Here is a 27,761-nt window from a genome sequence, read left to right on the forward strand (position 1 = left end):
TGCTTACAAATAAGATGCGTCTAGATCACTATTGGTGAGCACTTCATGCACTCCGTGCCGAAATAATCATCCACCTCACATGTCTTATCAAGATGCAGAATAGATACCATGATTATTGTACTGTTGTGCCTTGGGCTGCTCACAATCAAAAGCCTTTTCAAAATGTACAGTTTTACAACATTGAGAGGGTCCAGGGGTCATAGCCAGGCAGGATCTGGTGTTAACACCATTTGTGGAGTCCAACACAAAGTACGGATGTAAACACACACGAGACACTCATGTATGTCTTTTGTGTGACATACATGTTGGGCTGATGAGTATGTCTCGTGTGTGTGGGCGTGTGGGTGTGTGTTACATTTTCCAGTCATTGTGCGCTGTTATGATAAATCTATTTTGTTGAGAAGAGGTAAAACACAAATGCGCCACAAACAGCTCATCTGCAAAATGCTTTAATATCTCCTCAGATTATGTCCATGTTTAAACTGTTAGGTTGCTCTTTTCATCATAAAAACACAAACAATGGAGTCCAGCACAAAGTACGGATGTAAACAGTGTTGACACCCTAATGCAATGCAGCAATTAGGCTCGTCTTACTTGATGGCCTGTAACTGAAGCTTAAGTCCATAGAAAGCTGAAAGGCAGGTGTCAAGGCAAGTGGGGGCCAGTCGTCAAAGATCTTGTTGCCGCGTCGTTTTGAACAAGAGAGTTCCAGACAACAACCCAGGTGAAACCTAACACGTGTGGTCGTACAGGCTATGTTTTAACTGTCGGGAACAGAATGGCACTGCCTTCGGTCTCCTGAGCATGGACTCAACCAAGTTAGACTTACTTAACAATCAGTCCCAGTTAAATCTTTTCCACATAGTTACCAGGGAAGAGACCTTCTTTTCCTCGAATTCTGCCAGTCCACCATCCCGATGGATCTGTAAAATGAAACAACACAACGATAGTAACTACATGTCTGATGTTTGATAGAGACTTTAAAAGGAACTCTAGCTGCACATCTCATACAGTATATGCACTACTCACACATTATTGGGTGTGAAATGTCAGTATGAACCTCATATGTAATGTAACATTGTCATTTTAATGCACATGTCCAAGTTCCAACTATTCAAAATTCCAGTGCTTTTTGCTTTTTGAAGGTCCACATTAAGTCAATCTGCAAGGCCTAACTTGTAGCGGTGTAGATAACATGTAGCCACTCGCCATCCTTCATCTTAATGCTCCACACACCTTCTTTGACAAGGTCAAATACATCATTGTACTCAAAGCTGATCTCGTCGGTGTCCTGGCCAATGTACTGATATAAGGCCCGACAGCGGGGTCCCTGAGGGCGAGGCTGAGGTTTGGGTGCAGGAGGGGGCCGCTGACCGATGCTCTGCTTCCTTTGTTTCCTGGAATAGTGAGAGAGAGGTACATGACAAACTCTCCGCAAAATAGTGTCTTTATGCAGTAGATGGTTGCTTTGAGCGTTCCCATTTCATGTTGACAATTATGTGCCATGGGCAATTAATGGATTGCTACAAATGAAAAAGCAAACATTGCTGCATGGATGAACAAGCGGGTGTCATGTGACGATCCTCCCGAACTGCATTTTAAATCCGCGTCCTAAACACTAGCTTTGGTCTCTTAGAACGAAACGAAATTTAATTAACTTCAAGGTTAAATTATTGTGCTCCAAATGTTATGTGTCTAGAACTTTAATTAAATTGGTCACCATTGCCCTCGAAATAATGAATATTTTGAATTGTTTTACAAATAAATATTGAATATTGACCTAAAATCAGTACACCCTGCAGTTCCATCGAATTTCGTCATGAATTGGAGCCAATAATAAACAGCGGTTTATATTTCACTCACAATATGCAATTGGAGGAAAACGTCTGACAAGAATGAATATGAATAGAATTCTATCTTTATTTATTCATTTACTTTTGTAATTCATGGCCATTGATTTTGGTTTCATTAATTATTGACATACACTTTTTGCTATAGAGTTGAACATTTCAAGTGTTTTCTGACCAGAACAATTGATGACGAAATATATTTTAATGTGCCATATATACCGTATACAAGTGTTAACTGCCTTTTTTTTTTTTTTTTTTTAACATTTCCAACTTTTCTCACCCTGACATGCCCTCGTCAGGCACGTTAAGGAAGTCCAAGTTCCCCTGTTTACTGTGGTTGTGGGTTGGGATCCGGGGAGCTCTCTGAAAGCCCAGTTTGGGCAGGGCCGTTTGAGGAGGTCTGCTCTGTGTATGCGGTGAGGAATACATAATATCCGATTGTTTGGGTACTCTGGAGAACTTCGTCGCTCCATTCTGGTGTGCTGTGGAAAAATTGAATAGTTGCATGACCGGTCTTCCAAATAACAGATAACATTGTGCAGTGGCGCATTTGATTTACAAGTTGAATTTATACCGTGATGGTGCTCGTAATTGAAAACACTCTTATCCCAAGTCATCTTTCCCCATTGAAATTAATGGAAATGACATTAAACCATTCCAAGCCCACAAAAAACACCACCAATGATTTTTGTAGTGTGTATTTTGAGAAGAAAAATAGCACTCCACAGCATTGTTTCCCAACCTTAATTCATCCAATGAGAAAAATCTCGGAGCATAGCCCCAAACAAAAAGCACGAATGCTGACATAATGATGATCTTGCCTCAAATGACTCACAAACTGACATACGAAATGTGGCTCTGTTTGATTGAGCACAAATCTTACTTTTTTATATGCCATGACTCATTCTGTTGAATGGGAATAGGTGGACACACAGATTTATTGTACATATGGACACTGAATGTAATAGAAATGCTTCTGATGGTTTGTTCCGCCTGTACTATACATTACAGAAAAAGACAAATGAATAAAGATACACAGTGTTTGGAAGTCAAGTCAAACATTTTCTTTACAATATGTTGCATACGCCGCCAAAGGTCTAAACACGGCATCCTTATTATCACCCATTTTAATTCTAGCATGGTGCAGACTGATCTTCCAAACCTGCAAACAGGCCCAGCGAAACCATCAGCCATCATTTTTGCATGCACTGACGACTAAAATACATCCATGAGTGTTTTAATGCACTTGTGTCGTTAAAAAGGTTAGAATTGCCTAAAATTGCCTGTAGTGTTGATAAAGGTTTCATGATGGTGACAGTTTGACCCAGAAAATGATTATTTGTATGTCCTATGGACAAAAATGGTTTCCAAATCGCACCAAGCTGCAGGTCAACCAGTGTCTTGGAATGGACTGTAGTTAGCCCCTAATTGCTGCATAAATCAAGCAATACACATATTTGAGGCAGGACTTTACCTTTGCTCGCTCTGTGATTCCGGCCTGGACCACGTGACTGTTGACCATCCTTCCTTGTTGGTTCTGATTAAACAAATGTTTCATGTTTTGAATGTACATGAATGGTATTATTTGTCTAGAATACACTTACTGGAAGACTTTGGTAGCCCATTCCCAATTGTGATGGTGAGAGTCTTTCCTGTCGGTTTGAGCTGGGCCTGGTCCCCTATTCCATTCTGGAACATCACCACTCTGGAGCTCCCTCCACCCCAGCCCTCTTTCTTCACTCTGAACTCTAGTCTGTGCAGAGAACAAATGGAGTTCATGTATGTGATTTTTGCATGTCAACCAATTCTTTGTGAGTTTTCTCTCTACCTGTCGGTGAAGGATATTGCAAGTTTTCTCTTCGTCACGTCCTCATAGCGTTTGGACAACAAGCTGAGGAACTCGGTCTTAAAGTTGGACTCCAGCAGACTGTCGTACTGCGTCTCGTGCAGAATAAAAAAGTCATCCTGTCTCGTACTAAAAACAACACAACATCATGCCATTAGTATTTCGTTGCACAAGGCAATGAAAGTACTCTAATGTATTTCAACATTACAGTCCACATTTTCTTTCTATTGCTGTGCTAATTTTTAAAGCAAAGAAAATGAGAGCACTCAGTAGAGTTAGCGCTGTGTTGATGGTAATATTGACTGTTTTCCTCAGGTTCCTTGTTTATTTTTCATTACTTTTCAAATATATTTTAGAATTCATTTCGTTTAATTACTTAAGTAGATACATTTGTGTTAGAGGGTGACAGACCTTAAAAAAAACTAAACAACCATTGGCGCTCACACCTAGGGACAATTTAGAGTGCTCAACCAGCCTACCATGCATGTTTCTGGAATGTGGGAGGAAACCGCAGTACCCGGAGAAAACCCATGCAGGCCCGGGAAGAACATGCAAACTCCACACAGGGAGCTGGAATTAAACCAGTGACGTTTAATTCTTTGAGGTTGACGCGCTAACCACTGGACCACCAGGCCGGCCTCCAACTGATTTCACTTTTAAATGTATTTTAATTTCGAAATGGAAATATTTAAAGTCACGTTTTAAGATTTGTATCCGTCATTCAAATTCAAAAAGAAAGTACAACGTTAAAACAATATAACAAGTACTCAACTATCCTCCGTGAGTCGTCACCTTACCGTGGTGGAGGGGTTTGTGTGTCCCAATGATCCTAGAAGCTAAGTTGTCTGGGGCTTTATGCCCCTGGCAGGGTCACCCATGGCAAACAGGTTCTAGGTGAGGGGCCAGACAAAGCACGGCTCAAAGACCCCAATGATGATTGAAATAAATGGATCTAGGTTTCCCTTGCCCGGACGCGGGTCACCGGGGCCCTCCTCTGGAGCCTGGCCTGGAGGTGGGGCTCGTTGGCAGGCGCCTGGTGGCCGGGCCTACACCCATGGGGCCCGGCCGGGCACAGCCCGAAGAGGCAACGTGGGTCCCTCTTCCCATGGGCTCACCACCCATGAGAGGGGCCAAAGGGGTCGGGTGCAATGTGAGCTGGGCGGCAGCCAAAGGCGGGGACTCTGGCGGTCCGATCCTCGGCTGCAGAAGCTAGCTCTTGGGACATGGAATGTCACCTCTCTGGCAGGGAAGGAGCCCGAGCTGGTGTGTGAGGCAGATAATTTCCGACTGGATATAGTCGGACTTGCTTCCACACACAGCCTGGGTTCTGGTACCAGTTCTCTCGAGAGGGGTTGGACCCTCTTCCACTCTGGAGTTGCTCACGGTGAGAGGCGCAGAGCAGGTGTGGGCATACTCATTGCCCCCCGGCTCAGTGCCTGTACATTGGGGTTCACACCGGTAGAAGAGAGGGTTGCCTCCCTCCGCCTTCGGGTGGGTGGACGGGTCCTGACTTGTGCATATGCACCAAACAGCAGCTCAGCATACCCACCCTTTTTGGAGTCATACAAACATAAGGGTGTCCATATGTGCACTTGGCACAAGGACACCCTCGGCCGCAGTTCGATGATCGTCTTTGTAGTTGTATCACACTCGGGTGAAGAGAGGGGCGGAGCCGTCAACTGATCACCACCTGGTGGTGAGTGGGCTCCGATGGTGGGGGAAGATGCCGGTCCGTCCTGGCAGACCCAAACGTATAGTGAGGGTTTGTTGGGAGCGTCTGGCGGAATCCCCTGTCCGAAGGAGTTTCAACTCCCACCTCCGACAGAGCTTTTCCCATGTTCCGGGGGAGGCGGGGGACATTGAGCCCGAGTGGACCATGTTCCGTGCCTCTATTGTTGAGGCGGCCAATCTGAGTTGTGGCTGTAAGGTGGTTGGTGCCTGTCGTGGTGGCAATCCCCGTACTTGCTGGTGGACACCAGCAGTAAGGGATGCCGTCAAGCTGAAGAAGGAGTCCTACCGAGCCTTTATGGCCTGTGGGACCCCAGAGGCAGCTGACGGGTATCGACTGGCCAAGCGGACCGCGGCTTTGGTGGTCGCCGAGGCAAAAACCTGAGTGTGGGAAGAGTTCGGTGAGGCCATGGAAGCCGACTTCCGGACGGCTTCGAGGAAATTCTGGTCCACCATCCGACGTCTCAGGAGGGGGAAGCAGTGCACCACTAACACTGTGTACAGTGGGGATGGGGCGCTGCTGACTTCGACTCGGGACGTTGTGAAGTACTTCGAAGACCTCCTCAACTCCACCAACACGCCTTCCTTGGAGGAAGCAGAGCCTGGGGACTCTGAGGTGAGCTCTCCTATCTCTGTGGTTGAAGTCAAGGCCCCAGGGGTGGATGAGATCCGCCCGGCGTTCCTTAAGGCTCTGGATGTTGTGGTGCTGTCTTGGTTGACACGCCTCTGCAACATCGCGTGGACAACAGGGAGAGTGCCTCTGGATTGGCAGACCGGGGTGGTAGTCCCTCTTTTTAAAAAGGGGGACCGGAGGGTGTGTTCCAACTACAGAGGGATCACACTCCTCAGCCTCCCTGGTAAGGTCTATTCAGGGGTGCTGGAGAGGAGGGTCCGTCAGGAAGTCGAGCCTCAGATTGAGGAGGAGCAGTGTGGTTTTCATCCCGGCCGTGGAACAGTGGACCAGCTCTACACCCTTAGCAGGGTCCTTGAGGGTATGTGGGAATTCGCCCAACCAGTCTACATGTGTTTTGTGGACTTGGAGAAGGCGTTTGACCGTGTCCCTCGGGGAGTTCTGTGGGGGGTGCTTCGTGGGTATGGGGTACCGAACCCCCTGATACGGGCTGTTCGGTCACTATACCACCGATGTCAGAGTTTGGTTCGCATTGCCGGCAGTAAGTCGGAATCGTTTCCAGTGGGGGTAGGACTCCGCCAAGGCTGCCCTTTGTCGCCGATTCTGTTCATAATCTTTATGGACAGAATTTCTAGGCGCAGCCGAAGCGTTGAGGGGGTCCGTTTTGGGGGCCTCAGTATTGCATCCCTGCTTTTTGCAGATGATGTGGTGCTGTTGGCTCCTTCAAACGGGGCTCTCCAACTCTCACTGGAGCATTTCGCAGCCGAGTGTGAAGCGGTTGGGATGAAAATCAGCACCTCCAAATCTGAAACCATGGTCCTCAGTCGGAAAAGGGTGGACTGCCCCCTCCAGGTCGGAGAAGAGATCTTACCCCAAGTGGAGGAGTTCAAGTATCTTGGGGTCTTGTTCACGAGTGGGGGTAGGAGGGAGCGGGAGATCGACAGGCGGATCGGTGCAGCGTCTGCTGTGATGCGGACGTTGTATCGGTCTGTCGTGGTGAAGAAGGAGCTGAGCCAAAGGGCGAAGCTCTCAATTTACCGGTCGATCTCCGTCCCAACCCTCACCTATGGTCACGAGCTATGGGTCGTGACCGAAAGAACGAGATCCCGGATACAAGCGGCTGAAATGAGTTTTCTCCGCAGGGTGTCCGGGCTCTCCCTTAGAGATAAGGTGAGAAGCTCAGTCATCCGGGAGGGGCTCAGAGTCGAGCCGCTTCTCCTACACATCGAGAGGAGCCAGATGAGGTGGCTTGGACATCTGATTCGGATGCCTCCTGAGCGCCTCCCCGGTGAGGTGTTCCGGTCATGTCCCACCGGGAGGAGACCCCGAGGAAGACCCAGGACACGCTGGAGAGACTATGTCACCTAGCTTGCCTGGGAACGACTCGGGATCCCCCAGGGAGAGCTGGAAGAAGTAGCTAGGGAGAGGGAAGTCTGGGCTTCCCTGCTAAAGCTGTTGCCCCCGCGACCCGGCCCCGGATAAGCGGTAGATGATGGATGGATGGATGGATGGAACCATCCATCAATGTATTTTCTATAGTGTTTGTCTTTATAGGGTCAAGGTGGGGTACACACACTCAAGACCAGGGTTTGGCAACCTGCGGCTCCGGAGGCACATGCGGCTCCTTCATTCTTATGGTGTGGCTCTGCGTGGCTTGGGAAAATAAATTATGAATGTCCGATGGAAGTGTATGTTATTTGGCTCACAAACGTGGATCACTTCCGTTATGTCCTCTGACTGTACACTAGGTGGCAATGTTGCTATTAAAATGCTATTGAGATGATAAAGGAAGGAGAGGTAATGGCGACTGTTCACCCTTTGCAGCTATGTCACGTGATCACATGAGTACACCCCATGACGCCCGATGGATGACGACGAGAGCTGAGGATGAGGAGAGCGTTGGTGTAGAGTGCAGATGCGTATTTGGAACTGAGAGTCGGCGCTTGGAATTGAAGCGGATTCACATGGGACAGGAGAGATGAACAAATGTCCTTTCTCATCAATGGAAAACAGATTCTTGTTTACTTTCAAACTTGGCTTGTAGCAGATGTGATCCACCAGTGAAAGGACATTTTGATTTTCTCCTCTCTCATCTATAATTGCTTCAAACAACACGGCGTATGCAGGAATAGTGGTTACTATTGCATGCCTGTCCATGTCTTGTTTACTGTAATTTGTTATTTTATGTCAACTGTTCTATTAAGCGTTTTGTTTCAGCTGCAGCTGTTGTGAAAGTGAAACATAAATAAAGATGTATTGTATAGATGGATTACCAGCTAATTGCAAGGCATGTATCGACAAACAACCATTCACAGTCACATTCGCACATATTGACAATTCAGAGTCTTCAATGAACCTAGCGTGCATGCTTTTGGAAGGCTCTAAGCAGCTTTTGTTGAAATCTGATTGAAATTCTGAGACGTCTTGAAACAACATTGACAATGTCTCTACCTGAGTGAGATGCCATTTAAGCTTCCAAACTCCAGCTTTCGTTTCAACACTTCCTTTATTTGCCCTTTCTCCGGACCTTTCTTCACTTTCTCTCGACCAATCAGATAGATCCCCTTGGCTGTCAAGATCAAATCTCTCTTGATGGACTGGGTTGTGAGAAAAATGAGAAGCATTAGAATGAAAAGCCAGGAAGTGTTGTCTCTGGTAACTGCTGGTATTTCCAAATATTCTGATAGACTTCCCTTTAATACAGGACACATGTAAGACAACAACTCACCTTGAACCTCCGATCAAACTTGTTGACAGAGTCAGCAAAGTCAACCCGCTCCCTCTTGGCCAGGAACTGTCTCAGTTCAGGCCTCTGGTCCAGACCCAGGTAGTCACCCACAAAGTTTCTGTTGATACTGTTTGTCCTTCGCTCTTTTGAGTTGTACAGGATGTCTGAAGCTGTTATATCAGAATAGACGAGGAATAATGATATGTGAATGTGTTGAACAGCCCCCCGTACTGTGATGAATTATTTATGCGTTGTTGCTTGGAAACCTACCCTCTTCTCTCATCTGTTCATACTTCTTTCTGGCAATGTATCTTCTGTAGGCTTTCTGAATGGTCCTGGCAAAAGTGTCAAATTTTCTCTCCCTCATTTCTTCAAGAAGAAACAGCTAAAGGGAACACATTGTGTATTTTTATCATGCCATTGTTTGTTGAGCACTATTTGACCATCTTCTCCACCAGGCATGGGCAACTTCAGCGCTGGAGGGGGCCATCATTTTTCATCAGCAGTACTGGCCACATATTGTAGGACAATGCAACTACCTAAGCAGATGTATGTCCAAAATGCTATTTTAAATATGGACACACGATGTGCATATGAGCAAAATATATGCTCTTCGTATACTTCAGTTTAGATAATACATTTTTCAGTGGATGTTGAAAAGATCCACAATCCTAAACCAAAAACAAATGGTTTTGAGCAAACAACAAAATAAGCACATTCGTTTTGGTGTATCAAAAAAAAAAAAAGAAAAATCTTTAAAAAAATACTAATAAAGGGGCCACTCAGAGTGTTGTCGAGGACCACATCCCTGCCAGTTGCCCATCCCTGCTCTACACAGACAGCTGTGTAGACAGCTCAAAACTGCAAGCACAACTACATTTTTTTAAAGTGAAGAAACAATAGTTCTTAATTACCGATTCTGGGTTTTTAACAAAGACCTTGGTACGGCCCATCTGGTACTGGTCATTATCCATGTTAACAGATCGGAGGAGGTGAAGGACCCCCTGCTGCTCGGGACCCCTCCAGCGTGGCCATGTCTCAGCAGTCAGGATGGCGTATCTGGACACACAAACATCCAGTGTAACACACAGTAATAGTCAGACTTCCAGCATGCTTTGTTTTTTGTATGTCTGCTTTCAAAATTGTGCATTACAGTTATAGTCACTTTGCAAACACGTGGTACAGTTCAGTTCGATTCAGATCAATTCAGATCATAGCCTTGGTTGGTTGCCAGTGTTTAACCCTCCAATGAGGAAAAGCAAGGTAATATGTAGGTCAATTAACAACTGATCATAATGCTGAATTTTGTCTTCTTAGGTCACTCTTTAAGAGGCAGAGAAGGTTGGGTGCAAAATACCGGTAGAGGTGCCGTACAAATCAGTTATTTTGCTATGCTCCACAATCAAAAAACGCAAAATGAACCAAATTGGGGGCGGCCCGGTAGTCCAGTGGTTAGCACGTCGGCTTCACAGTGCAGAGGTACCGGGTTCGATTCCAGCTCCGGCCTCCCTGTGTGGAGTTTGCATGTTCTCCCCGGGCCTGCGTGGGTTTTCTCCGGGTGCTGCGGTTTCCTCCCACATTCCAAAAATATGCATGGCAGGCTGATTGAACACTCTAAATTGTCCCTAGGTGTGAGTGTGAGCGTGGATGGTTGTTCGTCTATGTGTGCCCTGCGATTGGCTGGCAACCGATTCAGGGTGTCCCCCGCCTACTGCCCGGAGACGGCTGGGATGGGCTCCAGCACCCCCCGCTACCCTATTGAGGATCAAGCGGTACGGAAGATGAATGAATGAATGAATGAACCAAATTGGTCCTAAAGGGGCTTTTTCCTGACCTTTGCAGGAATTTAGTGAAGACCCTGCGGTATGCAAAGCCAGCCCTCCGTACGCGGATGTTTTCTCGTAGGCCGAGGTATTCCACCTGATGCTTAACCCTGAAATTACATCAAAAAGAAATAAAAAAATGGTTTAGAATGTGTGTGTGTGTGTGCGTGTGTGTGTGTGTGTGTGTGTGTGTGTGTGTGTGTGTGTGTGTGTGTGTGTGTGTGTGTGTGTGTGTGTGTGTGTGTGTGTGTGTGTGTGTGTGATGGCGCTAACCTGCTCTCCTCCCAGTCTTTGGGCCTTTTTGTCTCATTGGGTTTTATACAGCGGATGTAATGAGGAGTACATTTCATAAGCGTGTTCACCAGATCATTTGCTTGTTTCTGTGTGAACAGTAAAAGACCTTATCAAAAACGGAATTCCTACTTGTCTTCGGTTCTCCTCGACATTTTCACCTTGATTTTGGATCCTGCTGTAGTCGGCCTACTTTTCTTGTCTGTGTTGAGGTTTTCGGGGAACAAATAGCGGATGAAGTCACTGTCGAGGTCGTAAACAATATTGATGACATTTTTACACCAGGCTGTTATGTTAATGCATAGTGAGCAAGAGTATATTGGCGGAGGAGACTCACTGATGACTGCTTTGCATGAGCTCAATGAGGTCAGGGAAAAGCACGTCACGGTTTCGTTCACAGAAGCCGTTGATATCATAAGACACCTGAGGCAACAAGACAAAGCCTGTAAGCTGTCGCTGGTTACCGAACCTTTGCATGGGATGGAGTCTGAACACATTGTAATTTATATCTGCAGCACAGTAGCACTGATTTTAGGTCATATTTGGATTTAAAAAAAAAACTAAAACAAGTCAAGGCCATAAATAAGCTAAACTCAACAATAAGTCAGTCCCGAGCGTCCTTTTTGGTTGCCAAGACCTCCTTTCTTAAACTTAGCAGCGGTCTTCATTCGAGTGACAGCTATTCTAATTTAAATGTGTAATAATTGCCAACAAACATTATTACACCTTCTTGGTGAGGTTGAAGTGAAAGCATATTTTCAGACAGAAAAAGACGCTCGGTATTGTTGCCACTGGAGAGTCCGTCTGTCTAATCGGCTCCTGTCACAGTAAGTACCTTTCCAGCGTAGTGATGGATAACAAAGCCAGAGTTCCAGCTGTTGAAATGCTCGTGGGTTCCTACGGCAGCCTGCAGCTTTTGCAGCAGAGTACCATCTGCGCCCTCGCCTTTGGCATGCATGGTGGCACACACATCATCCAGCACGCTCATCACACCTGGAGGATTCTGAAAGGAGCGGGAATGGAAGCATTATATTCGTTTCGGGCAACAACAATTGAAGCTGAAAAACGTTTTTTTTTGTCTTGTTGCATTACACGTTTTTCCAAATCAATGATCAATCAGAGATGAAACTATTGGTAAGGCTGAAAGGAATCCATTAGTGATCATTTTGGAAGCTTACCAGTTTATTTTCAATCAGGTCACAAACAATCTTGTTGTTAAAGTATTGAATCGCAGTCCACTTGATGCCCTCCTGAACATACTCCTCCTGGAAAGCGATCAGAAGATCTTGCATGTTATGCAAAAGGACATTACTGCAATTGGCTTTAATATATTGATAAATACGATGGATGTTGTTACAGTGTCAAAATCCATCCATCCATCCATCCATTATCTGAACCGCTTTATCCTCACGAGGGTCGCGGGCTTGCTGGAGCCCATCACAGCTGTGTACGGGCATTTGGCGGCTTACACCCTGAACTGGTTGACAGCCAATCGCAGGACATACAGAGATGAACAACCATTCACCCTCACAGTCACAAAGAGGGACAATTTAGAGTTTTCCATTAACCCGCCATGCATGTTTTTGGAATGTGGGAGCAAACTGGAGTACCCAGAGAAAACCCACGCAGGCGCACATGCAAACGCCACACATGAAGGCTGCAGTCGGAACCGAACCATGCACCTCTGCCCTGTGAGGCCAACGTTCTAACCAGTAGACCACCATACTGCATACACAAGCCAATCGAATCAACCCCCCCCCCCCAAAAAAAAGTCTTGCTGGAATTCCTGCTTGAGCAAATTAGTTTGAACTGCTTTTCACAATACATCCAAGGAAGAAGTGGTTAATTCCACAACTTACTGTCAAGGCTCCACCACCTTTAGTTTTTAAGACTTGTAAAAATAGTCAGCCGTGCATTGTGGTCGTAATCTCAGTCAGCAAATGTGTCCTATTTGCTGATGATACAACTTTCTACTGTTCTGGAATAAATCTGAAACAGCTCCTGACAACCGTAGAAAACGAATTAAACAAATTAAAAAACTGGTTCGACAGAAATAAATTGTCACTTAACCTGAAAAAATCGAAGTCAATTATTTCTGGCACAAGACCAATCAAACACCAAGCTAAAATTATGGTAAACTCAATTGAAATAGAAAGAGCGTATGAAACCAAGTTTCTTGGATTAGTAATAGACTCGAAACTATGTTGGAAACCACATATCGATAACGTAAAAAGAAAAATAGCCAAGACTGTAGGGATCCTCTACAAAACCAAGGAAGTGCTAAATAAGAGATCCTTGTACACATTATACACTTCATTATTATTACCATACATGACCTACTGTGTGGAAATATGGGGAAATGCCTGCAAAACAAACACACTCCCTATTCTCAAACTACAAAAAAAAGCAATTCGAATTATTAATAGATCAAAATATACGGAACCCACAAATCCACTATTTATCAAATTAAATACGATGAAATTTTATGACCTGGTTGACTTTAAAATCGCCCAATTAATGTACAAAGCACACAATAACCTGCTCTGCCAAAACATTCAGAAGTTTTTTGAAATTCGAGAAAGCAACTATGAATTAAGAGGTACCAACTTATTCAAAAAACTCAAAACAAGAACAAACATCAAGCAAAGAAGTGTATCTAGCAAAGGTGTTAATCTGTGGAATAATCTCGAAACGGACCTAAAAATGAGTAAATCGCTTGCTGAGTTCAAAAACAAATTCAAAAAAATAGTACAAACAACCTACACCAATCAGAGTTAAAATGATAAATTCTAAACATTAAATATAATGATAAATCAGAACTAAGTTGATTAATAGAGAAAGGTATTGCAATATCCATTATGAATACAAGAGAAAATTGACACAAGAGTGCCAGGGTGAGGATGTATATAATCCCGATACAAACCAAAAGTTGTGAAAATATCACGGTTAAGGGTAAAGTATGAGCCTTAATGGAGACTTCTTACTTTTTCTTTTCTGATTGATATAAAAATGATTTAGTAGATATAAACACATAACGGGGTAGGACTAGATACGTTTTTTTACTTCATCCTACTCCCTTGAACATTATAACTGTGTTGAATGAAGACTGATTTCTTTCTTTTACTTTTTTATCTACCTTATTTTCTGTCAAATTATTACTGTATATGTTTCATGTTCAATAAACAAACCAAACCAAGCGTGATGATCTTTGGGTGATGGCCTTGACATTATTTCCATGCCACATGTGCCCTCATAAACGGCAGTATGCTACCCACCTGCTCTGCCTTCAGAGTCAATTCAATGAAGATTTGCTGAAGCTTCTCATTGACAAAGTTGATACAGAATTGCTCAAATCCGTTTCTCTGAAGAGAAAGATAAAACTGATCAATCATTTTTGAAATATAGCCTTGTCATGTTTCATCCAGATTAGTCAATTTAAATCGGGAGGCCTATGATAATCAGCCAAGCAGGCCAAAGTGCAATTTACCTGGAAAATCTCAAATCCATAAATGTCAAGTACACCGATACTGAATTCTTCATGCGGTTTTTGGATGGCTTTATTGATGGCCTGTGCAGGGCAGATGGACAGATAGAAGCGAAGATAGCAGAAAGAAGAGAAATAAAAAATAAAGTGAATCAGAAGAATCAACAGTCTGTAATTGATGCTCCAGGTTAAGTGTGACGACCTCCACCAGGTAGTCAAAGACGCGTGCATAGAGCGCTTTGGCCAGGGCATCTCTTGTGTAGTTGGCCTGCTCTTGATTGAGGGTGACGTTGATGGACTCCGACTTCCCTCCCCACTTTGAGTCCATTTTACGGCTGGTCAGCTTCTCCTGCAAACGGTTGGGGTCGACGGCGAGCAGGTAGGCTGGGAACGCGAGCACTGCAGTGAAAGCAAAGAGAAGGCATTTACACGTGCTCTTTTATAAGATAACCTTTATTTGTCCCACACTGGGGAAATTTACAGTCTACAGCAGGAAGATTTTGGGTAGAAAGAAGATACAAGAAAAACAGTGCTTGCATTCGCAAAATAAATGTTCCAGTTTCAATGTACACCGTTCAATTAACTGCAATACAAATATAGATAACTTTTTTTTTTAATTCAGCGGCCTGACAGCAGTCGGTAGGAACGAGCGGCTGTAGCTCTCCTTCTTGCAGCCCAGGTGTAACAGTCTCTGGCTCACTATAAATATGGGTGTGATGTCAGCAAAGGATTTTATACTTCAGCGAATTGATATTACCTGACACATTGCAGTGAGTGATCTCTACACATTTTCTATAGCACGCATGAGGGTTTCAGACAACCCAGTTGACTTCTTGGACTGGACTCACCTTCGTACTTAGGGAGAATTCAATGAACCTAACATGAGTGTTTTAGGAATGTGGGAGATAGTCGGAGTACTTGAAGAAAACGTGAAAACGGAAGCAAGATTCAAACCCCTATTAGCGCTCATCTTATTTTATTTAGCACTATTCATTGATGTTCTTGCATGATGACATATTTTGCCCAAGATCAGGGGAGTCGAACTCATTTTTGCCGCGGGTCACTTGGGGTTTACGTCTTACAACAGTGAAACGAAATCAATGTTTATATATTATTACTTGTACACAACAAATTGATGTGTTACCAGTTTCATCAGTCAAATCAACTGTAATAGTTTGTTCAATTATTATTTGAGCGAGTAATAAAAATGATTGCAAAATCTCAACGTTATTTATTACACATGACAATTTTGGTACAGATTTTAGCAAGGATCATGGAAGTTGACACACATGATTTGCATTCGCTGGCCACAAAATGATGTGGCGGGCCAGATCTGGCCCCCGGGCCTTGGGTTTGACACCCGTGCGCTAGATCATATTCAGAATCTCACTTAGTTCTTCTTAACTTGGAACATTCAATCAATTATCAGCAGAACGAGTGGGCCCAATCATCTCATTTGCTTAGGGCCCCACAGAATCAAGCTCTGACTCTGACCAAACCTCATCGCTGTTAGCCTGATATGCAAATCTCTGGTCTAGCGTCCTGCCTGAGAGCGATCTCTCTGGTTCTAAACATTCATTTCATATTGAAGAAGGCACTGCCACGTGGCAACCACAGACAAACAAGTGCTGGTGCGTTCTAATTTACTCACATCCCTCCGTGGGATGAACAAGCCAATTATTAATTCCCGGAGGGACTACATATGCACTTGCATGCATGATGCATGAGTAAGTGTGTGTGTGTGTGTGTGTGCGTGCGTGTGTGTGTGCGCGCCCATGTACAGCATGGCGCATGCCACTCACAGTCCATGCTCTCCACCTGCCCGTAATTCCCTGCCTCTATGAAGGTGATGTTCCCCAGGTGGAGGATGCCAGCAACAATCTGCAGCACCTGCACACGGATGTCACCTGGGATCCCAATCACCTGCATGGCTTCCTGGGGACCACACACAAATCATTAGGGGGCCTCTTTGGGGCCCCGTTATCTCTTAGCATCAGCACCGACCACAACCTTACATACACAAGCACATTCTAATGAAATCATATTACACAAGACACCTTTTTGAAGATAGCAATGGTTATATCTAATCAAAAAATTATTTATTTAACAATGTATTGTTGCAAATTTCCCGATTGTGGGACAAATAATGGTTTTCTTATATCAATTCGAGAAATTAATGATGCAACCAAGAGACATAAGAAACATTAAAATCTTTTTTTCCAAATTTTAACAGGATGTTCCATACAATTTGACATCATTTTGCAGTCTACATATTTTGTTTCAATTATCTAAAATGTTCACAAGACATGTAAAAACTAAATCAAGGACATTTGGTTAGGGGAGGCAGAGACTCACTTTCATGCATAGAGTGAAAACAAAGCAAAATGATCATATGAAATGTTTTTCCATTTTAGTTCGTTGATATGAGCTTTATATTGAATTTATCTTTCATCTTTAAAATGACTGATTTTTCACATTTCTTTTCTCAATGGATGGGTTCAATGGGAAGCGAGGCAGTGAGCAATCAGGCCCACCTCCGATTATGCGATCCCTTTCAAAAAGCGGAAATAGCACAGAGCACCAGCATCCATCCATTTTCTCATCGGCTTTCTAATCATATGACATTTTGAGAGTTAGGTTACACTCAAACGCCACCGTATGATTGTGCAGCATCCATTTTTGAGGAAATTAAAAAATATATACATTGAATGGAAATAGATTTGGAAATGGGAAAAGATAAAATCCAAGATGGTTCACATCTCGTATCGCAACACCCATTGAACATTTTTGAAATGTTGTTGATTATAAATCATATACCCATTTGACAATGTCATTGCATCAGATATTGAAAACAATGTCAAATTTTTGACAGACCCCATTCATTCATCTGAAACTCTGATACCTTTGTTGAAGGTTGATTTGTCCCTGTGTATGTGTTCCATTTTTGCATTATGTGTAGAATATGTACCATTGTCTCATGAAAGTCCTTGCTGTCATTGGTTCCGTCCACTTTGTAGGTTCCAGACTGGTTGAGGTAGAAATAGTAGTCGGGGGTCATGATGCCGAGGGCCTCCTTTTGCTGGGCACTAGCGCCCTCTATCAGCTGCAAGCAGGAAGTGCAAAGGACAGCAAAGTCACATTTTATTTGCCCAAGAGGAAGTTTGATGCCTGGAAGCATGGGGAACATGTGACTTCATCTCATCATGCATGCCGTTTATCCGACCTGATAATAAACGTGGAAGTTTCTTTCGCTGTCATTCTGGCTCACCACCCTCGACTTCTCCAGCAGAAAGTTGGAGATTTTGCCCCCGTCGGGTTCTCCCCCCCTGCTGAACTGAATCTCAAAGTATTTCCCCTGTCAGATCCATGACACAGAACAGAGGCTCACTCAGATATTTTGCCTATGCAAATAGTGCGATGGAAAAGAAAAGTAGACAAGAATATGGATGGCCGCGAGAAACGCAATTTAATTCTCAGGCACACTCCTGAAACAGACTTAAAAATAAATAAATAAACACTAAAATGCCCTCATTCACACACCTTGTTTTCTCTGCTCATATACATTACCGACACGCTCTCATACACAGAAAACACTCTCACACACAGTACTGAAATCCTTTCACACATCATATCGAAATCCGTACGTTTAATATACTGGACTGGAAGTTGCATTTGAGTAGTGTGTATGAGACCACTTCAGTCAAGCATGAGAGCATTTTAAATAGTGTACAGGAGAGTGTTTTAAATAGTACATATGAGAGTGCTTCGTTAGTGTGCCTGAGGGCATTTTAGCAGTCTAGACCAGGGGTGTCAAACTCATTTCACATTGTGGGCCACATATGGCCTCGGTAGATGTCAAGTGGGCCGGACCATTACAATTATACCAGACGTTGCTATAAATAACCAAAATAATAGGTCTGTTCAGTTAATTCCGTTTTTTCACGGCCCTCTGAATAGGGATCGTCGGCCAGCATGGAAGGATCCCTCTCTGTACTTTTTTGCTATTTTATTGGGACACTTTGCAGCAGAAGTAGATGAAATAGAAGCTGTAGCAGTATCAGAAGCAGGTAATAACCTTAAGCACACATAAATGCAGTAAAGTGAATACAATATCTTCTTTCTGCATCACGATGTAAATAGGTATAGAATTGACATTTTAACAATACATTTAATAAATGCTTTAATCAAACATGATTTTACTATGCATTATTATCGTCATCATTATCCATCATTTTAAACGTAAGAAACCATACATCACAAACATATCAAGTCGACTCGAACAAAAGAACTACAAGTCCCAAAGGTCCAACCCGGAAGTGGAGCACCGGCATGATTAAGCCCAGGTGCAACGCAATTTACTTCGTTCAAACATCAAATGGGAAAACACAACAACTATGCAAAAATGAGTTAAATAAAGACACCACTGTTCTAAAAACACCTTAGCCCACGCTGTCTAAATTGCCGATTGCGAACGCGGTAACTGACTGTGATTGCAAACAAAGCACAACGGACATAATGCAAAGCAGACAAACAAAGCAACCGATCATGATCGACTCTAAAGCTAACTTTAAATATCCGGTAAAGTAGTTTACCATTGAGCCATGCCGACGACAAAGCGAGTGTATTCACTAACGTAACGTAACGCGATGCTGCTTTTTATACGTCGCGCGACAAGTCGCCTGTCAGTGGCAGCCCCGCCCCTCTTAAAGCGCCAGGTAAATCCAACAAGGTCTTTCCCTTGTTTTGGTCTAAAGCACAAGAACATTAGGTAGGTGTTGAAATTTAATGAACATATCTTTTACAAAACAGTTCATGAAGCACCTTAGATTTCCTGAGACAAACGTGTGAATTAATTTTTATCATTCACATATATGCATTGCAACCGATCCCACTGATTGTACAAAGGCACAAAACTTTAACAAGTAATTGGGATTGAAAAATATAATGATGCACTTTAAGATTCAACGAGATTTATAAAGAAAGAAAATTTTCAACCATTTACACATGTGCATATATAAAATCTAAATGTAATCTCTGCCTACACTTTACAAACTAAGGAGAGTGCTATTAAATGTGTAAAGAACAAAGTATTCCCATGTCCTTGATAGCATCTGCTGTGTTGGGTCTGTCTCAGTGACAGACTGAGGCTGCTGTTGTCTTCTTCTCTGACCAAAACAGTGTTTCCCCTAGCGGATACTCCATAAATTGCACCTTATTAATTTTAATTTATGCATTTTTTCACTTTTAAATTATCCTGTGGGCCCGATCAAACCTCCTTGGGGGTTTTGGCCCGCAGGCCATATGTTTGACACCACTGGTCTAGACAGTATGAGCATTTCAGCAGCGTGTTTGAGGCCATTTCAGTAGTTTAGAAGGGCATTTCAGTAGTGTATGACAGCATTTTAGTTGTGCGCATGAACTGAGGTGGGACGGCGGGTGATTCAGTTGTACCTGTGAGTGTTTCAGTAGTGGGGGTGAGAGATGAGTTGTGTCCCAAAATATCCCTCACTGAAGACCTCTTTCAAATGATGCATAAACTGGACTTCATCTCATTACTCTTTTGATGATTCATCATAGTCCAACTATTTTTTGTAGCTGTTTTTTTGATGGCGAAGGTTGCACCAAGCCTGCAAATTAGTGTGCGCTAAACACTTCCTACATCTGCCTGATGGAAACAACCAGTCTTCATCTTGCTGTATGTGAGCATATAGTGTATGTGTACCAACGGCATGCAGTGTAATGTCATATCAGTTACAAGTACGCTCTGCATTTATGGTTTTTCTGGCTGCTGGTTTAAAATATGATGACGAGGCCAAAGAATGCTGAATGCCTCTCCGCCAAAACAATCTTTGTAATATCAAGTCGAGCTTTTTTTCAGTCAATTCTGCAATATGCGTGAACCATTGACAAGATTTGAAATTTCATTCCTCAAGGGCCCACAGTGCTATAATAAACAAGTGCATTAATAACAAATTATAATAAATCATTTTTGCGCCCAATGGGGCGCTATCACCTCAAGCTCAGGTTCTCTATCAGAGGGTTTTACTCACAAAGCGGCTAGAATTGTTGTTGCGGACAGTTTTGGCATTTCCAAAGGCTTCGAGTAGAGGATTGGACTGCAGGATGATGTCTTTTACATGCTGCAACACAACGAGAAAGCAAAAGTTTCAACGCCGCCGTTCTGCAAGAGGGAGAACACGCCAAATTGAAGTCAGTGGGCCTACCTGAACTTTTGCACCTCCTCCTGATACTTTGGATATGTAGCCCATGATGTACTTGGCAGCCACAGTCTTTCCTGCCCCGCTTTCACCACTAAGATAACAAAGTGAAATAATGAAGTTATAAACAGAGGTTTCGAGTAACAAAGTAAATACACGTTGTTCAGTGACGACTCGCCGCTCTTAAATTAGTACAGGTAAGATGTCGGGTAAATTGTCCGACTGTTCATGTCCCAACCGAGTCAAGTAGCACCTTGCGAAGAGCTTCGTAGCCAGAAAAGCCAGCTAACCATTGCGCGTGCCTTGTTGTACTCGTAGGAGTTTTTCTAAAATAACTCATTTCGAATGAGCGGCAAACTTTGCAAAGCTAAGTGCCACCAGCTAATAGCTTTTCGAAACGCACTGTCAGACTTGAAAAAGCATATTGGGCTAAGCTTAAAGTTTATTATCAAGGGGTGTCGAGGGTGTAAGATTGATTTAGTCTTCAGACAAATGTTACATCACTTTAATATTTTGCTGCATATAAATCTTTGTAATGTACTAGTGCTAGCTAACAGTACATGTACTGTAGAAGTAGTACACATTATACAGTATTTGCCTTGTTTATACTTTTAAGTTTTAAAACCATTTCTATTAACCACATTTTTACTTACGAAGCTTGAGTTAATACTTCTAATTTTTAAATCCCAATATTTCTACTTCCACTTGAGTAATGAAAATGAATACTTTTGACATGTCTATAACCCCCCCCCCCCCCCCACACACACACACAAAAACCATACAAAGTGAAAAAAGCTTGACATAAACACATGGCGGTCACCTAATAATAACACATTGATTTTCTCCTTCGATCATCATGTTTCTGTACATGTTGTCAGTCAAGGCGTAGATGTGGGGTGGATTCTCATACTGGGCCTAAGCACACACAAGAACGATAGCGAGTTCAGGGTCGCAAAACCCAATATTGCTCGTGACAAAAGATAAAAGAAGCCAACTCACTGCTCCTTGGTAGAGTTCAATTTCTCTGTCGGAGAAATATGGCATCTGTTTGAATGGGTTGATGGAGATCAACACAGGACCAATGTAAGTCTGTGCAGCATCGTTAAGAAGCTTCTGGATTGTTGTTTGTTCATGTATGCACTGCACTTGACTGGCGACCCATCCGGTCTGTACTGTACCTCTCCTCCCCACCAAATCTGATTGGGATAGGTTTCAACTCACTTCCGACACGCATGATGATGAGCCGTGTAGAAAATGGAAGTATGTAAAGGATACAAAAATGTAATCATCCATGTATCGTTTCTTGAGGTTTTCCACAATGGCGTCCTCGGTGATCTTGGACAACAGGACCATGTCGTCCACTCCACTTTGCTTTACATTTTGACTCTGCCAGTGATACTTTGCCTGAGCCATGGAATACACAGACGCAAACATCGAGACAGCTCTTTTCACATTCAGATTTGCCCCCCAGCCCCCACACCAAAAAATGGAAAGCATCCCTTTTATTTCATATTTCCATTATGTGAGGAATTTTATTTGGTTGACGAAAGACAACATTTATGCTTACAAGCTCACATACTAAATAGAGTAAAAAGGCAAAACTTTGTCCAAAAGGTACAGCAAGTCAACATGTGTCATGTGTTTTTACAACATCAAAATGATCATGAATGTCATTGTGATCAACAACATTAATGTCAAATTTGGCCCCTATAAATTCTGCTACTCAAATGTTACCCTTAAATCCCAAAGGGTCAGATTTGGCCTGAATCCTAAATTAGGGTGAAAGCATTGACTATTTCCCCTCCGTGAGTCGTCACCTTACCGTGGTGGAGGGGTTTGTGTGTCCCAATGATCCTAGAAGCTAAGTTGTCTGGGGCTTTATGCCCCTGGCAGGGTCACCCATGGCAAACAGGTTCTAGGTGAGGGGCCAGACAAAGCACGGCTCAAAGACCCCTTATGATGAGCAAAATATATGGACCAAGGTTTCCCTTGCCCGGACGCGGGTCACCGGGGCCCCCCTCTGGAGCCAGGCCTGGAGGTGGGGCTCGTTGGCAAGCGCCTGGTGGCCGGGCCTACACCCATGGGGCCCGGCCGGGCACAGCCCGAAGAGGCAACGTGGGTCCCCCTTCCCATGGGCTCACCACCCATGAGAGGGGCCAAAGGGGTCGGGTGCAATGTGAGCTGGGCGGCAGCCAAAGGCGGGGACCCTGGCGGTCCGATCCTCGGCTGCAGAAGCTAGCTCTTGGGACATGGAATGTCACCTCTCTGGCAGGGAAGGAGCCCGAGCTGGTGTGTGAGGCAGAGAATTTCCGACTGGATATAGTCAGACTTGCCTCCACACACAGCCTGGGTTCTGGTACCAGTTCTCTCGAGAGGGTTGGACTCTCTTCCACTCTGGAGTTGCTCACGGTGAGAGACGCAGAGCAGGTGTGGGCATACTCATTGCCCCCCGGCTCAGTGCCTGTACATTGGGGTTCACACCGGTAGACGAGAGGGTTGCCTCCCTCCGCCTGCGGGTGGGGGGACGGGTCCTGACTGTTGTTTGTGCATATGCACCAAACAACAGCTCAGCATACCCACCCTTTTTGGAGTCCTTGGAGGGTGTGCTGGAGAGTACTCCTGCTGGGGACTCCCTTGTTCTGCTGGGGGACTTCAATGCTCACGTGGGCAATGACAGTGATACCTGGAGGGGCGTGATTGGGAGGAACGGCCCCCCCGATCAGAACCTGAGTGGTGTTTTGTTATTGGACTTCTGTGCTCGTCACGGATTGTCCATAACGAACACCTTGCTCAAACATAAGGGTGTCCATATGTGCACTTGGCACCAGGACACCCTAGGTCGCAGTTCGATAATCGACTTTGTTGTCGTATCATCGGATTTGCGGCCGCATGTTCTGGACACTCGAGTGAAGAGAGGGGCGGAGCTGTCAACTGATCACCACCTGGTGGTGAGTAGGCTCCGATGGTGGGGGAAGATGCCAGTCCGTCCTGGCAGACCCAAACGTATAGTGAGGGTTTGTTGGGAGCGTCTGGCGGAATCCCCTGTCAGAAGGAGTTTCAACTCCCACCTCCGACAGAGCTTTTCCCATGTTCCGGGGGAGGCGGGGGACATTGAGCCCGAGTGGACCGTGTTCCGTGCCTCTATTGTTGAGGGGGCCAATCTGAGTTGTGGCCGTAAGGTGGTTGGTGCCTGTCGTGGCGGCAACCCCCGTACTCGCTGGTGGACACCAGCAGTAAGGGATGCCGTCAAGCTGAAGAAGGAGTCCTATCAAGCCTTTATGGCCTGTGGGACCCCAGGCAGCTGACGGGTATCGATTGGCCAAGCGGGCCGCGGCTTCGGTGGTTGCCGAGGCAAAAACCCGAGCGTGGGAAGAGTTCGGTGAGGCCATGGAAGCCGACTTCCGGACGGCTTCGAGGAAATTCTGGTCCACCATCCGACGTCTCAGGAGGGGGAAGCAGTGCACCACTAACACTGTGTACAGTGGGGATGGGGCGCTGCTGACTTCGACTCGGGACGTTGTGAACCGGTGGTCAGAGTACTTCGAAGACCTCCTCAACTCCACCAACACGCCTTCCTTGGAGGAAGCAGAGCCCGGGGACTCTGAGGTGGGCTCTCCTATCTCTGTGGTTGAAGTCACCGATGTGGTCAAAAAGCTCCTCGGTGGCAAGGCCCCAGGGGTGGATGAGATCCGCCCGGAGTTCCTCAAGGCTCTGGATGTTGTGGGGCTGTCCTGGTTGACACGCCTCTGCAACATCGCGTGGACAACAGGGAGAGTGCCTCTGGATTGGCAGACCGGGGTGGTAGTCCCTCTTTTTAAAAAGGGGGACCGGAGGGTGTGTTCCAACTACAGAGGGATCACACTCCTCAGCCTCCCTGGTAAGGTCTATTCAGGGGTGCTGGAGAGGAGGGTCCGTCAGGAAGTCGAGCCTCAGATTGAGGAGGAGCAGTGTGGTTTTCGTCCCGGCCGTGGAACAGTGGACCAGCTCTACACCCTTAGCAGGGTCCTTGAGGGTATGTGGGAATTCGCCCAACCAGTCTACATGTATTTTGTGGACTTGGAGAAGGCGTTTGACCGTGTCCCTCGGGGAGTTCTGTGGGGGGTGCTTCGTGGGTATGGGGTACCGAACCCCCTGATACGGGCTGTTCGGTCACTATACCACCGATGTCAGAGTTTGGTTCGCATTGCCGGCAGTAAGTCGGAATCGTTTCCAGTGGAGGTAGGACTCCGCCAAGGCTGCCCTTTGTCGCCGATTCTGTTCATAACCTTTATGGACAGAATTTCTAGGCGCAGCCGAAGCGTTGAGGGGGTCCGTTTTGGGGGCCTCAGTATTTCATCCCTGCTTTTTGCAGATGATGTGGTGCTGTTGGCTCCTTCAAACGGGGCTCTCCAACTCTCACTGGAGCGTTTCGCAGCCGAGTGTGAAGCGGTTGGGATGAAGATCAGCACCTCCAAATCTGAAACCATGGTCCTCAGTCGGAAAAGGGTGGAGTGCCCCCTCCGGGTCGGGGAGGAAATCTTACCCCAAGTGGAGGAGTTCAAGTATCTTGGGGTCTTGTTCACGAGTGGGGGTAGGAGGGAGCGGGAGATCGACAGGCGGATCGGTGCAGCGTCTGCTGTGATGCGGACGTTGTATCGGTCTGTCGTGGTGAAGAAGGAGCTGAGCCAAAAGGCGAAGCTCTCAATTTACCCATCGATCTACGTCCCAACACTCACCTATGGTCACGAGCTATGGGTCGTGACCGAAAGAACGAGATCCCGGATACAAGCGGCTGAAATGAGTTTTCTCCGCAGGGTGTCCGGGCTCTCCCTTAGAGATAAGGTGAGAAGCTCAGTCATCCGGGAGGGGCTCAGAGTCGAGCCGCTTCTCCTCCACATCGAGAGGAGCCAGATGAGGTGGCTTGGGCATCTGATTCGGATGCCTCCTGAGCGCCTCCCCGGTGAGGTGTTCCGGTCATGTCCCACCGGGAGGAGACCCACAGGAAGACCCAGGACACGCTGGAGAGACTATGTCACCCAGCTGGCCTGGGAACGACTCGGGATCCCCCGGGGAGAGCTGGAAGAAGTAGCTAGGGAGAGGGAAGTCTGGGCTTCCCTGCTAAAGCTGTTGCCCCCGCGACCCGGCCCCGGATAAGCGGTAGATGATGGATGGATGGATGGATGGCATTGACTATTTGAATAAACATATATTTTGGTTCATTTAATGTATAATTCATCATTTTCCAAAGAAGAAAATGGTTCTTGGGTTCTCCAGGGTTAAATAGGAATGCCATTCTACAGCCTTTGTATGTTGAATGAGACATCCCACTTGAGGGTTTTTGACGCTTCAAAAATGTATCATCAATTTCCTGCATGACATGGGTAAACAACTGCGAAAAATGGCCTCAAACACTGTACACTCGGCAGTTTTTCTGTTTGAGTTTCTGTCGAGATCACCGTATGATCCTCACGTTTTCCTTCAATGTTGAAGCATTTAGACTATATATATATAGAATATATTTTGAGACATATGAAGTTGTTAATGACTCCTATAGACACCCTTTTAGATATTCAAGTCTGCATAATTTGTCACCCCTCGCTGTTGTTTTCATTTGTTTAATAGAAACAGTCCTGCAATAAAAATATATTGTATGGACGCTGTGTGAAGACGTGAGTATGAGGCGGTGCTGTGCCAGAAATTACTTTATAAGCCCCCGTCTGCCACTTCCCCCTTGACACCTCATTGCAGTTTCCTGTCACACTTGGCTGAAATCTTCTACATACCGACTTCCTACTTCCTACAACTGTGTGCACAAAGCCCAAATCACCAAAGCGATTGTGATATCTCCTGTACATTCAGGCATACATAACGTATTGTAACACTTATGTTAGTTGCTGAAGGTTCCTGAAGAAAAATTGTGGTATGAAATAGCAGCATCAGTAAGATACACCGCAGAAAAATTAGACACCGAATGCAATAATTCGGAGTGAATTTAAGGTGAAGTGGTGGGAATGTTGACAGTGATTCCCAACAACTCGAGTGCTGTAGGAGATGACGAGGGGTGCTGGAGAAAATGTGAAAAAAAAAAACTCAACTAAAATAATGGCACAACAATTAAATGTGATTGCACGTAGCTGAAGCCAGAAGATAATCAATCCACCACCACCACTCCCAAAAATGTGTCTCCACCTGTTGTACTTCATACAATAGATTTCAAAAGTCTAGATTTCAGAAGAGTAATTTGTTAGTAAAGTGAGACGACATCATCATTATTTTAGTGTTTATTCTCTTGGTAACTATTTTGTTTGATGTAAAATGGATGCCTTGGCCAGATACAAGTTGTGAAACGCTGCTCCAGATCAGGACATATCCCATGCAGGGAGGAGCTATATGACTTGAAGAAACACAAATGTCCTTCATCTCTCCATGCGGCATGTTCATTTCAAACCTTACATGTCGAATTTCAGAGGCGAATCAAATTTGACTGGAAGTTCGATTCCAAATGACACGCAACCAGTATATTCGACAAACACAAAGCCAACCCTTTGGAGAATTCTCCAAAAGAGGAAACTGACCGCACAGCTTTACTCAAGCTACAAATCACTCAAAACTTGGGTTGCCAGAAAAACCACTTTATCCCCGGAATCATTGTCAACGAGCTCAAAAGTGGATCAAAAGGAGGAAGCTCTGATGAAAACAAAGTGAGGCACAGTACCATCGTCTCAGTGGGCTTCTCCTGTCTTGCTTCAGCCAGGTGCACACTCTCCGGTGAGTGTATTCGGGTTGAAAACGATCAGATGGCCATCACGGAACAAGAAAGGTCAGAGGCGCCTTCCGTCTACAAGACATCCACTGGAGCTTTGAAAACTTGTTCCTCATACAGTCACAGAAGCTCGATGTGAAACAAGAACTGCTCGGGGGTGACACGCACACAAAATTGCACACACTTACCACACGAGCGAAAGTTAGGACTTCTCCATTTCTGCTCTCACAGCAATTCATGGGCCTAATGCTGCGATGCGCTAACTAGCAGCCTGCAAAAATAACCAGTGCAGGAGGTGTATCTTTGAAACTTGTGAAATGATGGTACAGCCAGCTCCACCCAGGCTATGATTACTTCATGTTGTTTGTGGCATCGGAGCACACTGCGTCCAAAGACCACATGAAACGATGCAGGTCCTCA

The 27,761-nt window shown here is 45.1% G+C and overlaps 1 protein-coding gene across 3 annotated transcripts; it reads right to left on the bottom strand.

Moving 5' to 3' along the window:
• Positions 1-433: 433 nt before the first annotated feature.
• Positions 434-27,698, bottom strand: myo1f (myosin IF). Of its 3 annotated transcripts, XM_052074328.1 has the most exons (29): positions 27,530-27,698; positions 27,294-27,416; positions 21,875-22,003; positions 21,599-21,688; positions 21,420-21,514; positions 20,606-20,693; positions 20,432-20,521; positions 17,605-17,736; positions 17,350-17,484; positions 16,184-16,316; positions 14,584-14,780; positions 14,385-14,465; positions 14,173-14,259; positions 12,076-12,162; positions 11,733-11,900; positions 11,235-11,320; positions 11,059-11,140; positions 10,880-10,986; positions 10,618-10,716; positions 9,698-9,842; positions 9,054-9,168; positions 8,784-8,953; positions 8,507-8,652; positions 3,679-3,825; positions 3,455-3,603; positions 3,325-3,387; positions 2,131-2,332; positions 1,237-1,397; positions 434-923 (listed from the first exon to the last, which is right to left on the bottom strand). In XM_052074328.1, the coding sequence occupies exons 2-29, from the start codon at positions 27,294-27,296 to the stop codon at positions 847-849; spliced, it is 3,264 nt and encodes a 1,087-aa protein (XP_051930288.1). In that variant the 5' UTR covers positions 27,297-27,416; positions 27,530-27,698; the 3' UTR covers positions 434-846. The 3 variants fall into 3 exon arrangements, with proteins under 3 accessions (XP_051930288.1, XP_051930286.1, XP_051930289.1); XM_052074326.1 differs by lacking the exon at positions 27,530-27,698 and having other exon boundaries at positions 27,294-27,490; XM_052074329.1 differs by lacking the exons at positions 17,605-17,736; positions 27,530-27,698 and having other exon boundaries at positions 27,294-27,491.
• Between the last annotated feature and the right edge of the window lie 63 nt (positions 27,699-27,761).

This window comes from Hippocampus zosterae, chromosome 8 (assembly GCF_025434085.1).
Source record: "Hippocampus zosterae strain Florida chromosome 8, ASM2543408v3, whole genome shotgun sequence".
In the NCBI taxonomy this organism is placed as follows: domain Eukaryota; kingdom Metazoa; phylum Chordata; class Actinopteri; order Syngnathiformes; family Syngnathidae; genus Hippocampus; species Hippocampus zosterae.